Raw genomic sequence first — 27,289 nt, forward strand, 5'->3', positions numbered from 1 at the left:
CTGATCTCATTTTCAATATTCAATACATTTTCAATAAAAGTACAGTTCAACAGTAGGTTTACCTGCTACTTCTGCTTTTGTTTTTCAACATTACAATACAAATACAGTATTAATATCAAAAATAAAGTGCAACCAACATTTCTTCAGGTTGAATGAGCAGTGGATGAACCTGCTACTACTCTCATTTTAATAAACAAACAATATTCAACAAAAGATCAAGTGTAACCTACTAGGCTACTCTTCAATGACTACAGATTTTTTTTCAAAAATATCAACTGATCAACATGATCTGGCCGCAGAACACTTCTCTGTGCGTTCACTATGTCGCCAGCAGTACTAAAAACTCGTTCTGCTGGCACACTGGTGCCTGGAATGCACAGGTACCGTTTAGCAAGGGTGGAAAGTACAGGTAGCTCTTTCTCCTGAGATCTCCACCACTTCATGGCATTTTCAGTCAAAGGCAACGCATCTTTTGCTCGGTACCTTAACACCTCTGCTCTGGCTGTCTCGCTTGTGGATTTTCTTTCTCTTTGGGTGAAGGAATCGCCAAACAGCGCATCTAAGGCTTTCTTCTTACAAGGAGGTGACTCATTTGGAGCTACAATATAAGAAATATATTTCAAAATATAGTCATGTTTCTCATTAATACAAAACAACAACAATCTTTTATTGGTATCACATGAAACACACCTGTGGTCTCTTCATTGAATCCTGACAGCTTTGTGCTTGAGCTTCCCTCATCTTCCTCCTGATTTCCCATTGCTTGCATCTATTGATGTAAGAATGTGTGAACTGTTCAAATTTCTGCTCTGTAATACTGCACACATAAATTTAGAGGAAGATAAAGAACAGATGAGATTTGAGAGAGGACAAATGAAAGGGGAGAAGAGAAAAGAGCAGAGGAAAGAGGAGAGAAGAGTTACCTGGTGGGACACTTCTGCCTCTAAAACCAGTTTTGTGTAGACCTGTTCTCTGTCCTCTTTTTCCAGGTAGGGCAGTTCTTTAAATCACGGGTCCAACGCTGATGCTGTTTAAAGAACAAGAATATTGCATTCATTGCATAATTAAATTAAGTTGACCTGAAATTGCAAGTGATGACCACCTCCTCATACACAAAATAATCAGAAGATTAAACTTTAGTATGTTTAAAAGAAATGTGGCACAGTGATGATGTAAAGCCACCATGAACTAAGAATTTCTTGTTTACTTTTCCATATGAAAAAACAACTCAAATTCAAACTTGAAAACGCAAAGGTGTGGCATTTTACAAATTAATACAGTCTAATAACCTAAAATATTAACCAAGTTGATTTTAATTAAGACTCCAAATTAATTACCTATGTTGAGAGCATCTTGGGTGCCTCTGTAGCGTGTGGAGAGGTCACTGGCCATCACCCTCTTAATCTCTGCAACCAGGGTTGAGTCGTCTTCGCATGGCTGTAGGTGTTTCAGCAGTTTTGCTTGAAGAGGAGCAATTACAGAGAGAGTTGGCTGGTCTTCTTCATACATCACAGTGGTTGCCATTTTGACAGGACCCATCAACTGAACAATGTCATCCATGTTGGCAATATCACTCTCACTCAGCGTGCCTACATCTGTGACCCCCTTTCGTAGATCCTTGGACATCAGAGTTGCCATTATAGCTGGCTGTTGTTCCAAAAAACGTTCAAGCATTTCGAATGAACTGTTCCATCTGGTGATTATGTCTTGGATCAGTTTATGTTTTGGTGAATCCATCAGTTTGTTTTTCCTGTAGGGTGTGACATGCAATCGGGCTGCGGTGAAAATATCCAACAATTTTTCGCACTTTCCCCAACAACCTGGAAGCACGGTCCACCCCCAAACCCTTCTGCGAGGCAAGGTTGAGTGTATGTGCGAAGCAGGTAATGTGTGGACTGAACTGGGCTTCTGCACCGGCCACAATCATATTCCTGGCGTTATCTGTGACGATGGCAGGATTCTTGTCGTAGATTTTCCACTCCATGCAGGCTTCACGCAGTAACGCGCCAATATTTTTACCAGTATGGGCTTCATTTAAAACTCTGGTTAGCAGATCAAAGGTCTTCATTTTCCACTCCGGATCAATGTGATGAGAGGTAATTGTCACATACCCTTGATTTGAGCATGACGTCCAGCCATCTGTCATTATCGCTACTCATTCAGCTTGAGAAAGCGACAGCTTCACATCATTCTTAGTACTTTCGTACAATGCAGGAATAACCTTTTCTGAGATGTGTTGTCGGCTTGGTATTGTGTACCTTGGCTCCAATGTTTGAATCATTTCACGGAATCCCGGATTTTCAACCACACTGTAGGGTCGCATGTCTTTGCAGATAAACTTGGCAATTGTTGCCGTGATGTTTTTCGCCCGAGCTGAGTTTTGGCCTAGTCTCTGACTAAACATGCAGGCGAGACCTGAGGCTTCTCCAGAGTTTACTTTACCTTTCGCTGCTGTAGCAGCGGGAACGCTGCAAGAGGTGCCTGGACGGTCGGTGTTGTGTGAAATCCCATGGCGCCTTAGTAGGTGGTTGGAGAGATTTGTCGTGTTGCCGTTGTACTTTACTTGACCTTTACATATCCTACAAACAGCGAGCGACTTATTTAGAACATCTCTGTCTTTGCAAAAGCCAAAGTGTTTCCACACCCAATGGTGGCTTGATAATTTCTCGCTCGTCGGCTTCTGGCTCGTAGGCAGACTGAATCGAGTAATGTTTAAAGCCTTTATCATTAAAAGTGCTAAGAAAAAACATCCATATAAAGTCTGACGTGCTTAAATCCAATGGGTTATTTCCTAGTATCGATACAATCGATTTATTACATTTTAAAACGATGTTAGATTGATATATGTTGTCCAAAAGGCCAACTCGCCGAGCACAGATCGATGTAGTTGGATCATAAGAATATAAATCGATACATCGATGTAGTAGATGGATCGTTACACCCCTAGATGGGAGGCTTGTCAGGTGGGGTAAGTACTAGATGGGAGGCTTGTCAGGTGGGGTAAGTACTAGATGGGAGGAGAGAACAGGTTGAGGCATGTTTGCTGAGATTTAATGAAAAGTAGTCCCCTAGCAACTACCCACTCGGCAACAACGAACAACAAATGTCTCTTTCTGCCAGTGAACGTTGACTTTCACATAGATTTACCCCATATCATTATAGATCCAATTATAAGACTATCATTATCAAAATCATCTGTGCAGGATAGAGGGAAGACTAGGTGAAAATAAAACAACAAAAACTACCATCGTTACCAATATATACAGTGGGGAGAACAAGTATTTGATACACTGCCGATTTTGCAGGTTTTCCTACTTACAAAGCATGTAGAGGTCTGTCATTTTTATCATCGGGACACTTCAACTGTGAGAGACGGAATCTAAAACAAAAATCCAGAAAATCACATTGTATGATTTTTAAGTAATTCATTTGCATTTTATTGCATGACATAAGTATTTGATCACCTACCAACCAGTAAGAATTCCGGCTCTCACAGACCTGTTATTTTTTCTTTAAGAAGCCCTCCTGTTCGCCACTCATTACCTGTATTAACTGCACCTGTTTGAACTCGTTACCTGTATAAAAGACACCTGTCCACATACTCAATCAAACAGACTCCAACCTCTCCACAATGGCCAAGACCAGAGAGCTGTGTAAGGACATCAGGGATAAAATTGTAGACCTGCACAAGGCTGGGATGGGCTACAGGACAATAGGCAAGCAGCTTGGTGAGAAGGCAACAACTGTTGGCGCAATTATTAGAAAATGGAAGAAGTTCAAGATGACGGTCAATCACCCTCGGTCTGGGGCTCCATGCAAGATCTCACCTCGTGGGGCATCAATGATCATGAGGAAGGTGAGGGATCAGCCCAGAACTACACGGCAGGACCTGGTCAATGACCTGAAGAGAGCTGGGACCACAGTCTCAAAGAAAACCATTAGTAACACACTACGCCGTCATGGAATAAAATCCTGCAGCGCACGCAAGGTCCCCCTGCTCAAGCCAGCGCATGTCCAGGCCCGTCTGAAGTTTGCCAATGACCATCTGGATGATCCAGAGGAGGAATGGGAGAAGGTCATGTGGTCTGATGAGACAAAAATATAGCTTTTTGGTCTAAACTCCACTCGCCGTGTTTGGAGGAAGAAGAAGGATGAGTACAACCCCAAGAACACCATCCCAACCGTGAAGCATGGAGGTGGAAACTCGCTCTGGATAAGAGCGTCTGCTAAATGACTAAAATGTAAATGTGAATGAAACATCATTCTTTGGGGATGCTTTTCTGCAAAGGGGACAGGACGACTGCATCGTATTGAGGGGAGGATGGATGGGGCCATGTATCGCGAGATCTTGGCCAACAACCTCCTTCCCTCAGTAAGAGCATTGAAGATGGGTCGTGGCTGGGTCTTCCAGCACGACAACGACCAGAAACACACAGCCAGGGCAACTAAGGAGTGGCTCCGTAAGAAGCATCTCAAGGTCCTGGAGTGGCCTAGCCAGTCTCCAGACCTGAACACAATAGAAAATCTTAGGAGGGAGCTGAAAGTCTGTATTGCCCAGCGACAGCCCCGAAACCTGAAGGATCTGGAGAAGGTCTGTATGGAGGAGTGGGCCAAAATCCCTGCTGCAGTGTGTGCAAACCTGGTCAAGACCTACAGGAAACGTATGATCTCTGTAATTGCAAACAAAGGTTTCTGTACCAAATATTAAGTTCTGCTTTTCTGATGTATCAAATACTTATGTCATGCAATAAAATGCAAATTAATTACTTAAAAATCATACAATGTGATTTTCTGGATTTTTGTTTTAGATTCCGTCTCTCACAGTTGAAGTGTACCGATGATAAAAATGACAGACCTCTACATGCTTTGTAAGTAGGAAAACCTGCAAAATCGGCAGTGTATCAAATACTTGTTCTCCCCACTGTAAGTGTTAATTTGAACTCCATGACGCTGAACTCCATGACGCTGAACTCCATGACGCTGAACTCCATGAGGCTGAACTCCATGACGCTGAACTCCATGACGCTGAACTCCATGAGGCTGAACTCCATTACGCTGAACTCCATGACGCTGAACTCCATGAGGCTGAACTCCATTACGCTGAACTCCATGACGCTGAACTCCATGACGCTGAACTCCATGACGCTGAACTCCATGACGCTGAACTCCATGACGCTGAACTCCATGACGCTGAACTCCATGAGGCTGAACTCCATGACGCTGAACTCCATGATGCTGAACTCCATGAGGCTGAACTCCATGACGCTGAACTCCATGAGGCTGAACTCCATGAGGCTGAACTCCATTACGCTGAACTCCATTACGCTGAACTCCATGAGGCTGAACTCCATGACGCTGAACTCCATGACGCTGAACTCCATTACGCTGAACTCCATGACGCTGAACTCCATGACACTGAACTCCATTACACTGAACTCCATTACACTGAATGGGAAATTGATGTCACAGATTTGACCTATGTGAAATGAAGAAAATGGAATAAGAGTTTTAAATGTTTAAATGGTATTTGAATAAATACAATAAACAAAGTTTGGCCTAAGTTTATTCACCTCTATTTCTGGAAATACACATGGAAATAATTTAGACCTAATGTCACACATTGACATTTTGGCACAACGATGAAAAGTATGTTGATACCTGCTTGTCGAACATCTCATTCTATAATCATGGCATTAATATGGAGTTGGTCCCCCCTTTGCTGCTATAACAGCCTCCACTCTTCTGGGAAGACTTTCCACTAGATGTTGGAACATTGCTGTGGGGACTTGTTTTCATTCAGCCACAAGCATTAGTGAGGTCGGGCACTGATGTTGGGCGATTAAGCCTGGCTCACAGTCGGCGTTCCAAATCATCCCAAAGGTGTTAGATGGGGTTGAGGTCAGGGCTCTGTGCAGGCCAGTCAAGTTCTTCCACACCGACCTCGACAAACCATTTCTGTATGGACCTCGCTTTGTGCACGGGGGCATTGTCATGCTGAAACAGGAAAGGGCCTTCCCCAAACTGTTGCCACAAAGTTAGAAGCACAGAATCGTCTAGAATGTAATTGTATGCCGTAGCGTTACAATTTCCCTTCACTGGAACTAAGGGGCCTAGCCCGAACCATGAAAAACAGCCCCCGACCATTATTCCTCCTCCACCAAACTTTACAGTAGGCACTCTGCAAGGTGGGCAGGTAGCGTTTTCCTGGCATCCGCCAAACCCAGATTCGTCCGTCGGACTGCCAGATGGTGAAGCGTGATTCATCACTCCAGAGAACGCGTTTCCACTGCTCCAGAGTCCAATGGCGGCGAGCTTTACACCACTCCAGGCGATGCTTGGCATTGGTGATCTTAGGCTTGTGTGCGGCTGCTCGGCCATGGAAACCCATTTCATGAAGACTCCCGACGAACAGTTCTTGTTCTGACGCTGCTTCCAGAGGCAGTTTGGAACTCGGTAGTGAGTGATGCAACCGAGGACAGACGATTTTTACTCGCTACGCGCTTCAGCACTCGGCGGTCCCGTTCTGTGAGCTTGTGTGGCCTACCACTTCGCGGCTGAGCCGTTGTTGCTCCTAGACATTTCCACTCCACAATAACAGCACTTACAGTTGACAAGGCCAGCTCTAGCATGGCGAACTGACTTGTTGGAAAGGTGGCATCCTGTGACGGTGCCACGTTGAAAGTCGCGGAGCTCTTCAGTAAGGCCATTCTACTGCCAACGTTTGTTTTTATGGAGATTGCATGGCGGTGTGCTCGATTTGTATACACCTGTCAGCAACGGGTGTGGCTGAAATGGCCGAATCCACAAATGTGAAAGTGTCCACATACTTTTGTGTATATGTAATGTAGATCACACATTGTTAATGGAATAACGCTTTACACAAAGGTAAAAAGTTAGATCATTAGCATAAGAGCAAATTACCACATTCATTATTTAACCTTTATTTAACAAGAACAAATTCTTATTTACAATGACGGCCTACCCCTGGCCAAACCCGGACGACGCTGGGCCAATTGTGCGCCGAAACACGTCAAACCAAAAACACGTCAGCCCACACAAATCAAAACCTGATTTTAATATCATTCAAAGGTCTCTTCAGCGCTCCAACGGCATAACGACAGCCTTAAATGTTTAACTTCAGTCAGTTGGCTTGCCCGGGTTGAGACTTGAGAAAGTAGCAGCGCTTCAGTGTTAAGCGTGCAGCCCAAATGGCACCCCATGGGCCCTGGTCAATAGTAGTGCACTATAAAGGGAATAGGGCATGTTTGCTGAGATTTAATGAAAAGTAGTCCCCTCGGCAACAACAAACAACAAATGTCTCTTTCTGCCGGTGAACGTTGACTTTCACATAGATTTACCCCATATCATTATAGATCCAATTATAAGACTATCATTATCAAAATCATCTGTGCAGGATAGAGGGAAGACTAGGTGAAAAATAAAACAACAAAAACGACCATAGTTCCCAATATATAAGTGTTATTTTGATAGACATACTTTATTCAAATCAAACTAATAAAATAAAGTGAATATATCACTGCTAACAGAATTTGATCCATTTGAAACCCTAGATAGAACACATCAGGAGATTATTATCACTATAAATCCATCACAAATCAACAACTGGCACCTTGCTTGGTAGAGTCAAGACACTCAGACCGTTCAGAAATAAAACCACTTCCAAATAAACAATGAAACATATATACACATTTATTAATTCTGAGGTATGGTGTTTTGGATCAGGGAGTGGGTGTAGCTATAGGTTACATCCTAAACGGCACCCTATTCCCTATGTAGTGCACTACTTTAGACCAGAGAATGGCACCCTATTCCCTATATAGTGCACTACTTTTGACCGGAGCCCTATGGGCCATGGTTGAAAGTAGTGCACTACATAGGGAATAGACTTCTATTTGGGATGCAAGCCAGTCTAGCCGATAGCCGTCCTCAGCTGAGATAAATGAAGACGACGGACTGGATGGGCTCCCTGCAGACTGGACACAGCTTGTTCCTCTTCTTCAGTTTCTTGGCGCAGGTGTAACAGGCCATGAGGTGTCCGGTGCGTCCGTGTACAATGCAGCCGTTCTTGGGCCTGGTCTGACAGATGACGCAGGGCTCCAGGCAGCTGGCGGGGAGGTGAGCCTCCTGGCTGTTGAAGCGCTCCAGGTCTGGTGCCATCACTTCCTGGCTGAAGGGGGCGCTAGAGGACGAGCCTGAGCCTACACCACTGGAAGAAGAAGAAGAGGTGGAGGGCTGGGAGGAGCAGGCTGACTCTTTGGAATCGGGGCCAGAGATGGACACCAATTCCTGGGAGTCTTTGAGGAAGGGAAGGGGCGACTGGGCTCTCTTCCCGTCTGGGACATCCAGTCCTTCAGCCTCGGTCTCGTCTGTCTCTGTCGGGGCTGGGGAAAGCTTGGGGGACGAAGGTTTGAGGTTGGGGGCCATGGTGGTGGTGGTGGTGGTGATAGCAGAGTTGCTGTCAGACTGGGGAAACCAGTCCTTTCTTAGCTTCCAGCAGCGGTTGCAGTTACGGGGCAGGGGAGGGTTCAACTCCTCACACTTCGAGCACTTCCAGTAGTCCTGAAACACAACAGACGACACCGCTAGATTAGACAGACGACACCGCTAGATTAGACAGACGACACCGCTAGATTAGACAGACGACACCGCTAGATTAGACAGACGACACCGCTAGATTAGACAGACGACACCGCTAGATTAGACAGACGACACCACTAGATTAGACAGACGACACCGCTAGACTAGACAGACGACACCGCTAGACTAGACAGACGACACCGCTAGATTAGACAGACGACACCGCTAGATTAGACAGACGACACCGCTAGATTAGACAGACGACACCGCTAGATTAGATTAGACAGACGACACCGCTAGATTAGATTAGACAGACGACACCGCTAGATTAGACAGAAGACACCGCTAGATTAGATTAGACAGACGACACCGCTAGATTAGATTAGACAGACGACACCGCTAGATTAGACAGACGACAGCGCTAGATTAGATTAGACAGACGACACCGCTAGATTAGATTAGACAGACGACACCGCTAGATTAGACAGACGACAGCGCTAGATTAGATTAGACAGACGACACGGCTAGATTAGACAGACGACAGCGCTAGATTAGATTAGACAGACGACACCGCTAGATTAGACAGACGACAGCGCTAGATTAGATTAGACAGACGACACCGCTAGATTAGATTAGACAGACGACACCGCTAGATTAGATTAGACAGACGACACCGCTAGATTAGACAGACGACACCGCTAGATTAGACAGACGACAGCGCTAGATTAAACAACAGCGCTAGATTAGACAACAGACATTACAACTAGATTAAACAACAGATAATAGAGCTAAATTGGACGACACCGCTAGATTAGACAACAGGCCATACAACTAGATTAGACAACAGGCCATACAGCTAGATTAGACAACAGGCCATACAGCTAGATTAGACAACAGGCCATACAACTAGATTAGACAACAGGCCATACAGCTAGATTAGACAACAGGCCATACAGCTAGATTAGACAACAGGCCATACAGCTAGATTAGACAACAGGCCATACAACTAGATTAGACAACAGGCAATAAAACTAGATTAGACAACAGGCCATACAACTAGATTATACAACAGGCCATACAGCTAGATTAGACAACAGGCAATACAACTAGATTAGACAACAGGCCATACAACTAGATTATACAACAGGCCATACAGCTAGATTATACAACAGGCCATACAGCTAGATTAGACAACAGGCAATACAACTAGATTAGACAACAGGCCATACAACTAGATTATACAACAGGCCATAAAGCTAGATTATACAACAGGCAATACAACTAGATTAGACAACAGGCCATACAACTAGATTAGACAACAGGCCATACAGCTAGATTAGACAACAGGCCATACAACTAGATTAGACAACAGTCCATACAACTAGATTAGACAACAGGCCATACAACTAGATTAGACAACAGGCCATACAGCTAGATTAGACAACAGGCCATACAACTAGATTAGACAACAGGCCATACAGCTAGATTAGACAACAGGCCATACAACTAGATTAGACAACAGGCCATACAACTAGATTAGACAACAGGCCATACAGCTAGATTAGACAACAGGCCATACAACTAGATTAGACAACAGGCCATACAACTAGATTAGACAACAGGCCATACAACTAGATTAGACAACAGGCCATACAACTAGATTAGACAACACCACTAGATTAGACAACAGGCCATACAACTAGATTAGACAACAGGCCATACAACTAGATTAGACAACACCACTAGATTAGACAACAGGCCATACAACTAGATTATACAACAGGCCATACAACTAGATTAGACAACAGGCCATACAACTAGATTAGACAACAGGCCATACAACTAGATTATACAACAGGCCATACAACTAGATTAGACAACAGGCCATACAACTAGATTAGACAACAGGCCATACAACTAGATTAGACAACAGGCCATACAACTAGATTAGACAACAGGCCATACAACTAGATTAGACAACAGGCCATACAACTAGATTAGACAACACCACTAGATTAGACAACAGGCCATACAACTAGATTAGATAACAGGCCATACAGCTAGATTAGACAACAGGCCATACAACTAGATTAGACAACAGGCCATACAACTAGATTAGACAACAGGCCATACAACTAGATTAGACAACAGGCCATACAACTAGATTAGACAACAGGCAATACAGCTAGATTAGACAACTGGCAATACAACTAGATTAGACAACAGGCCATACAGCTAGATTAGACAACAGGCCATACAACTAGATTAGACAACAGGCCATACAACTAGATTAGACAACACCACTAGATTAGACAACAGGCCATACAACTAGATTAGACAACAGGCCATACAACTAGATTAGACAACACCACTAGATTAGACAACAGGCCATACAACTAGATTATACAACAGGCCATACAACTAGATTAGACAACAGGCCATACAACTAGATTAGACAACAGGCCATACAACTAGATTATACAACAGGCCATACAACTAGATTAGACAACAGGCCATACAACTAGATTAGACAACAGGCCATACAGCTAGATTAGACAACAGGCCATACAACTAGATTAGACAACAGGCCATACAGCTAGATTAGACAACAGGCCATACAACTAGATTAGACAACAGGCCATACAACTAGATTAGACAACAGGCCATACAGCTAGATTAGACAACAGGCCATACAACTAGATTAGACAACAGGCCATACAACTAGATTAGACAACAGGCCATACAACTAGATTAGACAACAGGCCATACAACTAGATTAGACAACACCACTAGATTAGACAACAGGCCATACAACTAGATTAGACAACAGGCCATACAACTAGATTAGACAACACCACTAGATTAGACAACAGGCCATACAACTAGATTATACAACAGGCCATACAACTAGATTAGACAACAGGCCATACAACTAGATTAGACAACAGGCCATACAACTAGATTATACAACAGGCCATACAACTAGATTAGACAACAGGCCATACAACTAGATTAGACAACAGGCCATACAACTAGATTAGACAACAGGCCATACAACTAGATTAGACAACAGGCCATACAACTAGATTAGACAACACCACTAGATTAGACAACAGGCCATACAATTAGATTAGATAACAGGCCATACAGCTAGATTAGACAACAGGCCATACAACTAGATTAGAGAACAGGCCATACAACTAGATTAGACAACAGGCCATACAACTAGATTAGACAACAGGCAATACAGCTAGATTAGACAACTGGCAATACAGCTAGATTAGACAACAGGCCATACAACTAGATTAGACAACAGGCCATACAACTAGATTAGACAACACCACTAGATTAAACAACAGGCCATACAACTAGATTAGACAACAGGCAATACAGCTAGATTAGACAACAGGCCATACAGCTAGATTAGACAACAGACACTACAACTAGATTAGACAACAGGCCATACAACTAGATTAGACAACAGGCCATACAACTAGATTAGACAACAGGCCATACAACTAGATTAGACAACAGGCCGTACAACTAGATTAGACAACAGGCAATACAGCTAGATTAGACAACAGGCAATACAACTAGATTAGACAACAGGCAATACAGCTAGATTATACAACAGGCCATACAGCTAGATTAGACAACACCACTAGATTAGACAACAGGCCATACAACTAGATTAGACAACACCACTAGATTAGACAACAGGCCATACAACTAGATTAGACAACAGGCCATACAGCTAGATTAGACAACAGGCCATACAACTAGATTAGACAACAGGCCATACAACTAGATTAGACAACAGGCCATACAACTAGATTAGACAACAGGCCATACAACTAGATTAGACAACACCACTAGATTAGACAACAGGCCATACAACTAGATTAGACAACAGGCCATACAACTAGATTAGACAACACCACTAGATTAGACAACAGGCCATACAACTAGATTAGACAACAGGCCATACAACTAGATTAGACAACACCACTAGATTAGACAACAGGCCATACAACTAGATTATACAACAGGCCATACAACTAGATTAGACAACAGGCCATACAACTAGATTAGACAACAGGCCATACAACTAGATTATACAACAGGCCATACAACTAGATTAGACAACAGGCCATACAACTAGATTAGACAACAGGCCATACAGCTAGATTAGACAACAGGCCATACAACTAGATTAGACAACAGGCCATACAGCTAGATTAGACAACAGGCCATACAACTAGATTAGACAACAGGCCATACAACTAGATTAGACAACAGGCCATACAGCTAGATTAGACAACAGGCCATACAACTAGATTAGACAACAGGCCATACAACTAGATTAGACAACAGGCCATACAACTAGATTAGACAACAGGCCATACAACTAGATTAGACAACACCACTAGATTAGACAACAGGCCATACAACTAGATTAGACAACACCACTAGATTAGACAACAGGCCATACAACTAGATTATACAACAGGCCATACAACTAGATTAGACAACAGGCCATACAACTAGATTAGACAACAGGCCATACAACTAGATTAGACAACACCACTAGATTAGACAACAGGCCATACAACTAGATTAGACAACAGGCCATACAACTAGATTAGACAACACCACTAGATTAGACAACAGGCCATACAACTAGATTATACAACAGGCCATACAACTAGATTAGACAACAGGCCATACAACTAGATTAGACAACAGGCCATACAACTAGATTATACAACAGGCCATACAACTAGATTAGACAACAGGCCATACAACTAGATTAGACAACAGGCCATACAACTAGATTAGACAACAGGCCATACAACTAGATTAGACAACAGGCCATACAACTAGATTAGACAACAGGCCATACAACTAGATTAGACAACACCACTAGATTAGACAACAGGCCATACAACTAGATTAGATAACAGGCCATACAGCTAGATTAGACAACAGGCCATACAACTAGATTAGACAACAGGCCATACAACTAGATTAGACAACAGGCCATACAACTAGATTAGACAACAGGCCATACAACTAGATTAGACAACAGGCAATACAGCTAGATTAGACAACTGGCAATACAACTAGATTAGACAACAGGCCATACAGCTAGATTAGACAACAGGCCATACAACTAGATTAGACAACAGGCCATACAACTAGATTAGACAACACCACTAGATTAGACAACAGGCCATACAACTAGATTAGACAACAGGCCATACAACTAGATTAGACAACACCACTAGATTAGACAACAGGCCATACAACTAGATTATACAACAGGCCATACAACTAGATTAGACAACAGGCCATACAACTAGATTAGACAACAGGCCATACAACTAGATTATACAACAGGCCATACAACTAGATTAGACAACAGGCCATACAACTAGATTAGACAACAGGCCATACAACTAGATTAGACAACAGGCCATACAACTAGATTATACAACAGGCCATACAACTAGATTAGACAACAGGCCATACAACTAGATTAGACAACAGGCCATACAGCTAGATTAGACAACAGGCCATACAACTAGATTAGACAACAGGCCATACAGCTAGATTAGACAACAGGCCATACAACTAGATTAGACAACAGGCCATACAACTAGATTAGACAACAGGCCATACAGCTAGATTAGACAACAGGCCATACAACTAGATTAGACAACAGGCCATACAACTAGATTAGACAACAGGCCATACAACTAGATTAGACAACAGGCCATACAACTAGATTAGACAACACCACTAGATTAGACAACAGGCCATACAACTAGATTAGACAACAGGCCATACAACTAGATTAGACAACACCACTAGATTAGACAACAGGCCATACAACTAGATTAGACAACAGGCCATACAACTAGATTAGACAACACCACTAGATTATACAACAGGCCATACAACTAGATTAGACAACAGGCCATACAACTAGATTAGACAACAGGCCATACAACTAGATTAGACAACAGGCCATACAACTAGATTATACAACAGGCCATACAACTAGATTAGACAACAGGCCATACAACTAGATTAGACAACAGGCCATACAGCTAGATTAGACAACAGGCCATACAACTAGATTAGACAACAGGCCATACAGCTAGATTAGACAACAGGCCATACAACTAGATTAGACAACAGGCCATACAACTAGATTAGACAACAGGCCATACAGCTAGATTAGACAACAGGCCATACAACTAGATTAGACAACAGGCCATACAACTAGATTAGACAACAGGCCATACAACTAGATTAGACAACAGGCCATACAACTAGATTAGACAACACCACTAGATTAGACAACAGGCCATACAACTAGATTAGACAACAGGCCATACAACTAGATTAGACAACACCACTAGATTAGACAACAGGCCATACAACTAGATTATACAACAGGCCATACAACTAGATTAGACAACAGGCCATACAACTAGATTAGACAACAGGCCATACAACTAGATTATACAACAGGCCATACAACTAGATTAGACAACAGGCCATACAACTAGATTAGACAACAGGCCATACAACTAGATTAGACAACAGGCCATACAACTAGATTAGACAACAGGCCATACAACTAGATTAGACAACACCACTAGATTAGACAACAGGCCATACAATTAGATTAGATAACAGGCCATACAGCTAGATTAGACAACAGGCCATACAACTAGATTAGAGAACAGGCCATACAACTAGATTAGACAACAGGCCATACAACTAGATTAGACAACAGGCAATACAGCTAGATTAGACAACTGGCAATACAGCTAGATTAGACAACAGGCCATACAACTAGATTAGACAACAGGCCATACAACTAGATTAGACAACACCACTAGATTAAACAACAGGCCATACAACTAGATTAGACAACAGGCAATACAGCTAGATTAGACAACAGGCCATACAGCTAGATTAGACAACAGACACTACAACTAGATTAGACAACAGGCCATACAACTAGATTAGACAACAGGCCATACAACTAGATTAGACAACAGGCCATACAACTAGATTAGACAACAGGCCGTACAACTAGATTAGACAACAGGCAATACAGCTAGATTAGACAACAGGCAATACAACTAGATTAGACAACAGGCAATACAGCTAGATTATACAACAGGCCATACAGCTAGATTAGACAACACCACTAGATTAGACAACAGGCCATACAACTAGATTAGACAACACCACTAGATTAGACAACAGGCCATACAACTAGATTAGACAACAGGCCATACAGCTAGATTAGACAACAGGCCATACAACTAGATTAGACAACAGGCCATACAACTAGATTAGACAACAGGCCATACAACTAGATTAGACAACAGGCCATACAACTAGATTAGACAACACCACTAGATTAGACAACAGGCCATACAACTAGATTAGACAACAGGCCATACAACTAGATTAGACAACACCACTAGATTAGACAACAGGCCATACAACTAGATTAGACAACAGGCCATACAACTAGATTAGACAACACCACTAGATTAGACAACAGGCCATACAACTAGATTATACAACAGGCCATACAACTAGATTAGACAACAGGCCATACAACTAGATTAGACAACAGGCCATACAACTAGATTATACAACAGGCCATACAACTAGATTAGACAACAGGCCATACAACTAGATTAGACAACAGGCCATACAGCTAGATTAGACAACAGGCCATACAACTAGATTAGACAACAGGCCATACAGCTAGATTAGACAACAGGCCATACAACTAGATTAGACAACAGGCCATACAACTAGATTAGACAACAGGCCATACAGCTAGATTAGACAACAGGCCATACAACTAGATTAGACAACAGGCCATACAACTAGATTAGACAACAGGCCATAAAACTAGATTAGACAACAGGCCATACAACTAGATTAGACAACACCACTAGATTAGACAACAGGCCATACAACTAGATTAGACAACACCACTAGATTAGACAACAGGCCATACAACTAGATTATACAACAGGCCATACAACTAGATTAGACAACAGGCCATACAACTAGATTAGACAACAGGCCATACAACTAGATTATACAACAGGCCATACAACTAGATTAGACAACAGGCCATACAACTAGATTAGACAACAGGCCATACAACTAGATTAGACAACAGGCCATACAACTAGATTAGACAACAGGCCATACAACTAGATTAGACAACACCACTAGATTAGACAACAGGCCATACAATTAGATTAGATAACAGGCCATACAGCTAGATTAGACAACAGGCCATACAACTAGATTAGAGAACAGGCCATACAACTAGATTAGACAACAGGCCATACAACTAGATTAGACAACAGGCAATACAGCTAGATTAGACAACTGGCAATACAGCTAGATTAGACAACAGGCCATACAACTAGATTAGACAACAGGCCATACAACTAGATTAGACAACACCACTAGATTAAACAACAGGCCATACAACTAGATTAGACAACAGGCAATACAGCTAGATTAGACAACAGGCCATACAGCTAGATTAGACAACAGACACTACAACTAGATTAGACAACAGGCCATACAACTAGATTAGACAACAGGCCATACAACTAGATTAGACAACAGGCCATACAACTAGATTAGACAACAGACCGTACAACTAGATTAGACAACAGGCAATACAGCTAGATTAGACAACAGGCAATACAACTAGATTAGACAACAGGCAATACAGCTAGATTATACAACAGGCCATACAGCTAGATTAGACAACACCACTAGATTAGACAACAGGCCATACAACTAGATTAGACAACACCACTAGATTAGACAACAGGCCATACAACTAGATTAGACAACAGGCCATACAGCTAGATTAGACAACAGGCCATACAACTAGATTAGACAACAGGCCATACAACTAGATTAGACAACAGGCCATACAACTAGATTAGACAACAGGCCATACAACTAGATTAGACAACACCACTAGATTAGACAACAGGCCATACAACTAGATTAGACAACAGGCCATACAACTAGATTAGACAACACCACTAGATTAGACAACAGGCCATACAACTAGATTATACAACAGGCCATACAACTAGATTAGACAACAGGCCATACAACTAGATTAGACAACAGGCCATACAACTAGATTATACAACAGGCCATACAACTAGATTAGACAACAGGCCATACAGCTAGATTAGACAACAGGCCATACAACTAGATTAGACAACAGGCCATACAACTAGATTAGACAACAGGCCATACAACTAGATTAGACAACAGGCCATACAACTAGATTAGACAACACCACTAGATTAGACAACAGGCCATACAACTAGATTAGACAACAGGCCATACAACTAGATTAGACAACACCACTAGATTAGACAACAGGCCATACAACTAGATTATACAACAGGCCATACAACTAGATTAGACAACAGGCCATACAACTAGATTAGACAACAGGCCATACAACTAGATTATACAACAGGCCATACAACTAGATTAGACAACAGGCCATACAACTAGATTAGACAACAGGCCATACAACTAGATTAGACAACAGGCCATACAACTAGATTAGACAACAGGCCATACAACTAGATTAGACAACACCACTAGATTAGACAACAGGCCATACAATTAGATTAGATAACAGGCCATACAGCTAGATTAGACAACAGGCCATACAACTAGATTAGAGAACAGGCCATACAACTAGATTAGACAACAGGCCATACAACTAGATTAGACAACAGGCAATACAGCTAGATTAGACAACTGGCAATACAGCTAGATTAGACAACAGGCCATACAACTAGATTAGAGAACAGGCCATACAACTAGATTAGACAACACCACTAGATTAAACAACAGGCCATACAACTAGATTAGACAACAGGCAATACAGCTAGATTAGACAACAGGCCATACAGCTAGATTAGACAACAGACACTACAACTAGATTAGACAACAGGCCATACAACTAGATTAGACAACAGGCCATACAACTAGATTAGACAACAGGCCATACAACTAGATTAGACAACAGGCCGTACAACTAGATTAGACAACAGGCAATACAGCTAGATTAGACAACAGGCAATACAACTAGATTAGACAACAGGCAATACAGCTAGATTATACAACAGGCCATACAGCTAGATTAGACAACACCACTAGATTAGACAACAGGCCATACAACTAGATTAGACAACACCACTAGATTAGACAACAGGCCATACAACTAGATTAGACAACAGGCCATACAGCTAGATTAGACAACAGGCCATACAACTAGATTAGACAACAGGCCATACAACTAGATTAGACAACAGGCCATACAACTAGATTAGACAACAGGCCATACAACTAGATTAGACAACACCACTAGATTAGACAACAGGCCATACAACTAGATTAGACAACAGGCCATACAACTAGATTAGACAACACCACTAGATTAGACAACAGGCCATACAACTAGATTAGACAACAGGCCATACAACTAGATTAGACAACACCACTAGATTAGACAACAGGCCATACAACTAGATTATACAACAGGCCATACAACTAGATTAGACAACAGGCCATACAACTAGATTAGACAACAGGCCATACAACTAGATTATACAACAGGCCATACAACTAGATTAGACAACAGGCCATACAACTAGATTAGACAACAGGCCATACAGCTAGATTAGACAACAGGCCATACAACTAGATTAGACAACAGGCCATACAGCTAGATTAGACAACAGGCCATACAACTAGATTAGACAACAGGCCATACAACTAGATTAGACAACAGGCCATACAGCTAGATTAGACAACAGGCCATACAACTAGATTAGACAACAGGCCATACAACTAGATTAGACAACAGGCCATACAACTAGATTAGACAACAGGCCATACAACTAGATTAGACAACACCACTAGATTAGACAACAGGCCATACAACTAGATTAGACAACACCACTAGATTAGACAACAGGCCATACAACTAGATTATACAACAGGCCATACAACTAGATTAGACAACAGGCCATACAACTAGATTAGACAACAGGCCATACAACTAGATTATACAACAGGCCATACAACTAGATTAGACAACAGGCCATACAACTAGATTAGACAACAGGCCATACAACTAGATTAGACAACAGGCCATACAACTAGATTAGACAACAGGCCATACAACTAGATTAGACAACACCACTAGATTAGACAACAGGCCATACAATTAGATTAGATAACAGGCCATACAGCTAGATTAGACAACAGGCCATACAACTAGATTAGAGAACAGGCCATACAACTAGATTAGACAACAGGCCATACAACTAGATTAGACAACAGGCAATACAGCTAGATTAGACAACTGGCAATACAGCTAGATTAGACAACAGGCCATACAACTAGATTAGACAACAGGCCATACAACTAGATTAGACAACACCACTAGATTAAACAACAGGCCATACAACTAGATTAGACAACAGGCAATACAGCTAGATTAGACAACAGGCCATACAGCTAGATTAGACAACAGACACTACAACTAGATTAGACAACAGGCCATACAACTAGATTAGACAACAGGCCATACAACTAGATTAGACAACAGGCCATACAACTAGATTAGACAACAGACCGTACAACTAGATTAGACAACAGGCAATACAGCTAGATTAGACAACAGGCAATACAACTAGATTAGACAACAGGCAATACAGCTAGATTATACAACAGGCCATACAGCTAGATTAGACAACACCACTAGATTAGACAACAGGCCATACAACTAGATTAGACAACACCACTAGATTAGACAACAGGCCATACAACTAGATTAGACAACAGGCCATACAGCTAGATTAGACAACAGGCCATACAACTAGATTAGACAACAGGCCATACAACTAGATTAGACAACAGGCCATACAACTAGATTAGACAACAGGCCATACAACTAGATTAGACAACACCACTAGATTAGACAACAGGCCATACAACTAGATTAGACAACAGGCCATACAACTAGATTAGACAACACCACTAGATTAGACAACAGGCCATACAACTAGATTATACAACAGGCCATACAACTAGATTAGACAACAGGCCATACAACTAGATTAGACAACAGGCCATACAACTAGATTATACAACAGGCCATACAACTAGATTAGACAACAGGCCATACAACTAGATTAGACAACAGGCCATACAACTAGATTAGACAACAGGCCATACAACTAGATTAGACAACAGGCCATACAACTAGATTAGACAACACCACTAGATTAGACAACAGGCCATACAACTAGATTAGATAACAGGCCATACAGCTAGATTAGACAACAGGCCATACAACTAGATTAGACAACAGGCCATACAACTAGATTAGACAACAGGCCATACAACTAGATTAGACAACAGGCCATACAACTAGATTAGACAACAGGCAATACAGCTAGATTAGACAACTGGCAATACAACTAGATTAGACAACAGGCCATACAGCTAGATTAGACAACAGGCCATACAACTAGATTAGACAACAGGCCATACAACTAGATTAGACAACACCACTAGATTAGACAACAGGCCATACAACTAGATTAGACAACAGGCCATACAACTAGATTAGACAACACCACTAGATTAGACAACAGGCCATACAACTAGATTATACAACAGGCCATACAACTAGATTAGACAACAGGCCATACAACTAGATTAGACAACAGGCCATACAACTAGATTATACAACAGGCCATACAACTAGATTAGACAACAGGCCATACAACTAGATTAGACAACAGGCCATACAGCTAGATTAGACAACAGGCCATACAACTAGATTAGACAACAGGCCATACAGCTAGATTAGACAACAGGCCATACAACTAGATTAGACAACAGGCCATACAACTAGATTAGACAACAGGCCATACAGCTAGATTAGACAACAGGCCATACAACTAGATTAGACAACAGGCCATACAACTAGATTAGACAACAGGCCATACAACTAGATTAGACAACAGGCCATACAACTAGATTAGACAACACCACTAGATTAGACAACAGGCCATACAACTAGATTAGACAACAGGCCATACAACTAGATTAGACAACACCACTAGATTAGACAACAGGCCATACAACTAGATTATACAACAGGCCATACAACTAGATTAGACAACAGGCCATACAACTAGATTAGACAACAGGCCATACAACTAGATTATACAACAGGCCATACAACTAGATTAGACAACAGGCCATACAACTAGATTAGACAACAGGCCATACAACTAGATTAGACAACAGGCCATACAACTAGATTAGACAACAGGCCATACAACTAGATTAGACAACACCACTAGATTAGACAACAGGCCATACAATTAGATTAGATAACAGGCCATACAGCTAGATTAGACAACAGGCCATACAACTAGATTAGAGAACAGGCCATACAACTAGATTAGACAACAGGCCATACAACTAGATTAGACAACAGGCAATACAGCTAGATTAGACAACTGGCAATACAGCTAGATTAGACAACAGGCCATACAACTAGATTAGACAACAGGCCATACAACTAGATTAGACAACACCACTAGATTAAACAACAGGCCATACAACTAGATTAGACAACAGGCAATACAGCTAGATTAGACAACAGGCCATACAGCTAGATTAGACAACAGACACTACAACTAGATTAGACAACAGGCCATACAACTAGATTAGACAACAGGCCATACAACTAGATTAGACAACAGGCCATACAACTAGATTAGACAACAGGCCGTACAACTAGATTAGACAACAGGCAATACAGCTAGATTAGACAACAGGCAATACAACTAGATTAGACAACAGGCAATACAGCTAGATTATACAACAGGCCATACAGCTAGATTAGACAACACCACTAGATTAGACAACAGGCCATACAACTAGATTAGACAACAGGCCATACAACTAGATTAGACAACAGGCAATACAACTAGATTAGACAACAGGCCATACAGCTAGATTAGACAACACCAATAGATTAGACAACAGGCCATACAACTAGATTATACAACAGGCCATACAGCTAGATTATACAACAGGCCATACAGCTAGATTAGACAACAGGCAATACAACTAGATTAGACAACAGGCAATACAGCTAGATTAGACAACACCACTAGATTAGACAACAGGCCATACAACTAGATTAGACAACAGGCCATACAACTAGATTAGACAACAGGCCATACAGCTAGATTATACAACAGGCCATACAGCTAGATTAGACAACACCAATAGATTAGACAACAGGCCATACAACTAGATTATACAACAGGCCATACAGCTAGATTATACAACAGGCCATACAGCTAGATTAGACAACAGGCAATACAACTGGATTAGACAACAGGCAATACAGCTAGATTAGACAACAGCACTAGATTAAACAACATGCCATACAGCTAGATTATACAACAGGCCATACAGCTAGATTAGACAACAGGCAATACAACTAGATTAGACAACAGGCAATACAGCTAGATTAGACAACACCACTAGATTAGACAACAGACCATACAACTAGATTAGACAACAGGCCATACAGCTAGATTAGACAACACCAATAGATTAGACAACAGGCCATACAACTAGATTAGACAACAGGCCATACAACTAGATTAGACATCAGGCCATACAACTAGATTAGACAACAGGCAATACAACTAGATTAGACAACAGGCCATACAACTAGATTAGACAACAGGCAATACAGCTAGATTAGACAACAGGCCATACAACTAGATTAGACAACAGGCCATACAACTAGATTAGACAACAGGCAATACAACTAGATTAGACAACAGGCCATACAACTAGATTAGACAACACCACTAGATTAGACAACAGGCCATACAACTAGATTAGACAACAGGCCATACAGCTAGATTAGACAACAGGCCATACAACTAGATTAGACAACAGGCCATACAACTAGATTAGACAACAGGCCATACAACTAGATTAGACAACAGGCAATACAGCTAGATTAGACAACTGGCAATACAGCTAGATTAGACAACAGGCCATACAACTAGATTAGACAACAGGCCATACAACTAGATTAGACAACACCACTAGATTAAACAACAGGCCATACAACTAGATTAGACAACAGGCAATACAGCTAGATTAGACAACAGGCCATACAGCTAGATTAGACAACAGGCCATACAGCTAGATTATACAACAGGCCATACAGCTAGATTAGACAACAGGCAATACAACTAGATTAGACAACAGGCAATACAGCTAGATTAGACAACACCACTAGATTAGACAACAGGCCATACAACTAGATTAGACAACAGGCCATACAACTAGATTAGACAACAGGCCATACAGCTAGATTATACAACAGGCCATACAGCTAGATTAGACAACACCAATAGATTAGACAACAGGCCATACAACTAGATTATACAACAGGCCATACAGCTAGATTATACAACAGGCCATACAGCTAGATTAGACAACACCACTAGATTAGACAACAGGAAATACAACTAGATTAGACAACAGGCCATACAACTAGATTAGACAACAGGCCATACAACTAGATTAGACAACAGGCAATACAGCTAGATTAGACAACAGGCAATACAACTAGATTAGACAACAGGCAATACAGCTAGATTATACAACAGGCCATACAGCTAGATTAGACAACAGGCAATACAACTAGATTAGACAACAGGCAATACAGCTAGATTAGACAACACCACTAGATTAGACAACAGGCCATACAACTAGATTAGACAACAGGCCATACAACTAGATTAGACAACAGGCCATACAGCTAGATTATACAACAGGCCATACAGCTAGATTAGACAACACCAATAGATTAGACAACAGGCCATACAACTAGATTATACAACAGGCCATACAGCTAGATTATACAACAGGCCATACAGCTAGATTAGACAACACCACTAGATTAGACAACAGGAAATACAACTAGATTAGACAACAGGCCATACAACTAGATTAGACAACAGGCCATACAACTAGATTAGACAACAGGCAATACAGCTAGATTAGACAACAGGCAATACAACTAGATTAGACAACAGGCAATACAGCTAGATTATACAACAGGCCATACAGCTAGATTAGACAACACCACTAGATTAGACAACAGGCCATACAACTAGATTAGACAACAGGCCATACAACTAGATTAGACAACAGGCAATACAACTAGATTAGACAACAGGCCATACAGCTAGATTATACAACAGGCCATACAGCTAGATTAGACAACAGGCAATACAACTAGATTAGACAACAGGCAATACAGCTAGATTAGACAACACCACTAGATTAGACAACAGGCCATACAACTAGATTAGACATCAGGCCATACAACTAGATTAGACAACAGGCCATACAGCTAGATTATACAACAGGCCATACAGCTAGATTAGACAACACCAATAGATTAGACAACAGGCCATACAACTAGATTATACAACAGGCCATACAGCTAGATTATACAACAGGCCATACAGCTAGATTAGACAACACCACTAGATTAGACAACAGGCAATACAACTAGATTAGACAACAGGCAATACAGCTAGATTAGACAACAGCACTAGATTACAGTTTTTTCCAACTGCTTACACACAAAATATTTTCATGTCACACGATTTTTGAAACCTCTCACTCAAAGTGCAAAACTACACACAAAATCTCCAAAACCATAAGCTATTTCTCAGCCTTTGACTCAGTTGTCAATTGCATAAAAAACTTTTTTCAAAACACTACACACAATTCTCTACCTAAAACACAAAAATCTAACAGGAAGTGACTTGCTTTCCTTTTCCAAACACAACCAATCAAAATGCTACACTTATTCACCAGGTCAAACACACTCTCCTCACATGTTCAAACACTAATTGCTTAACTGATCACTAACCAATCACTGCTTTACTGTAGTATAGGACTGTTTTGAACAATGGATGCCAACAATGGACAGAGAGCAAGAGGAGTAGGAGGGAGAGAAAGGGGACAACAACGAGGACAAATTCAAAGACGAATAGTTGGAAGAGGAGGAGGAAGAGGAAGAGGAAGAAGAGGACGAGGACAAAGAAGAGAAGGAAGGAGAGCCATCTCTGATGAGATTAGGGCAACACTTGTTGATCATGTGATCAACCACGGTTTGACCATGAGAGAGGCTGGACTGAGAGTCCAGCCCAACTTGAGTCGATTTACAGTGGCGTCCATAATTCGAACCTTCAGAAATGAGAACAGGTATGCAACTATCTAATGACTATTTTAGCATTAAAGTAATGTACTGTAAAATACGTATGACTGCATAGTATTGCATAAACATTTGTAACTCTAAGCCATCCATTTACTGCACTGCATTGAATGAATGAGGTTGGTTATCATGCTGTACTACATTTTTGTGTACATTGTTTACAGTTCCTATGCTGAACACATACTGTGTTTGAATTTTGTACAGAGTGGAAAGGCAAAGACATCATGGAGGACGAGGACGCTTGTTTACAGATGTACAGGAGACTGCAATTATAAATATGGTTTTGGCCAACAATGCAATTAGGATTTGAGAGATAAGAGAACATATCTTGAATAATGACACCATATTTAACAACATCAATGCTGTAAGCCTGTCGATCATACAACACATCCTCCAACGGCACCAAGTGACGATTAAACAACTTTACAAGGTGCCATTTGAGAGAAACTCTGACAGAGTCAAGAATCTGCGAAATACGGGGTCCTCCATCACAATGCCATACTGGGTCCGTACAACACCGGCCATATGCTCACTTTTCTGGATGCAATTTACACAATGCTTGTCCCTGATCCAGATCAGGAGCCTGCTAGATTTGTGGTTATATGGGACAATGTTAGTTTTCACCGGGCTGTTCTGGTCCAAAACTGGTTTGCCACCCATCCACAATTTGTAGTTTTGTACCTACCCCCATATTCACCTTTTCTAAATCCCATAGAGGAATTCTTCTCAGCCTGGCGCTGGAAAGTGTATGATCGCCAACCCTATGCCCGCATGCTGCTTCTCCAGGCAATGGAGGACGCATGTGGGGACATAGAGGTTGCCTCTGTCCAAGGTTGGATACGCCATGCTAGGAGATACTTCCCTCGATGTTTGGCAAGAGAAAACGTATCTTGTGATGTGGACGAAGTATTGTGGCCAGACCCAGCCCGGAGAAGAGATGAAGCGTAGCTTAGCACTGGTGACTGCCCCCCCTTACCAATTCCTGGACTGCCCCCCCGGGACCCCACACACACAATTGTGTTCTTTACTGTATTCTAAAGAATATACTTTTGGTTTACATATGTTTATGGTTTTGTTGTATGCTACTGTATACAACAGTAATGTTTGGCCTAATAAATATTTTCTGTTTCTACATTGCATTGGTGTTTACAGTGTATTTGTTACCCCTCTCAGTAGATTACTTTCACTGTAGAACATTGTATTGAAATGTAGATATAAGCCTATGAAAGACCAAAG

At 41.6% G+C, this 27,289-nt stretch overlaps 1 protein-coding gene and 1 long non-coding RNA gene across 2 annotated transcripts in view; both read right to left on the reverse strand.

The window, feature by feature from the left end:
- Nucleotides 1-725: 725 nt before the first annotated feature.
- Nucleotides 726-2,134, reverse strand: LOC311118666. The gene is made up of 3 exons (XR_014611836.1): nt 1,338-2,134; nt 924-1,027; nt 726-769 (listed from the first exon to the last, which is right to left on the reverse strand). It is a non-coding gene; the product is annotated as an uncharacterized lncRNA (long non-coding RNA).
- A 4,791-nt stretch (nt 2,135-6,925) lies between these two features.
- LOC311118667 (E3 ubiquitin-protein ligase Mdm2-like) overlaps nt 6,926-27,289 on the reverse strand; it is an 80,204-nt gene continuing 59,840 nt past the window's right edge. Inside the window, exon 7 of the mRNA XM_084193455.1 lies at nt 6,926-8,580. Within this exon, the coding sequence (XP_084049581.1) occupies nt 7,948-8,580 (633 nt within the window). The 3' untranslated portion in view covers nt 6,926-7,947. The remainder of the gene's footprint in view (nt 8,581-27,289) is intronic.

Source organism: Coregonus lavaretus (assembly GCF_964263955.1).
Source record: "Coregonus lavaretus genome assembly, contig: HAP1_SCAFFOLD_603, whole genome shotgun sequence".
Taxonomy (NCBI): domain Eukaryota; kingdom Metazoa; phylum Chordata; class Actinopteri; order Salmoniformes; family Salmonidae; genus Coregonus; species Coregonus lavaretus.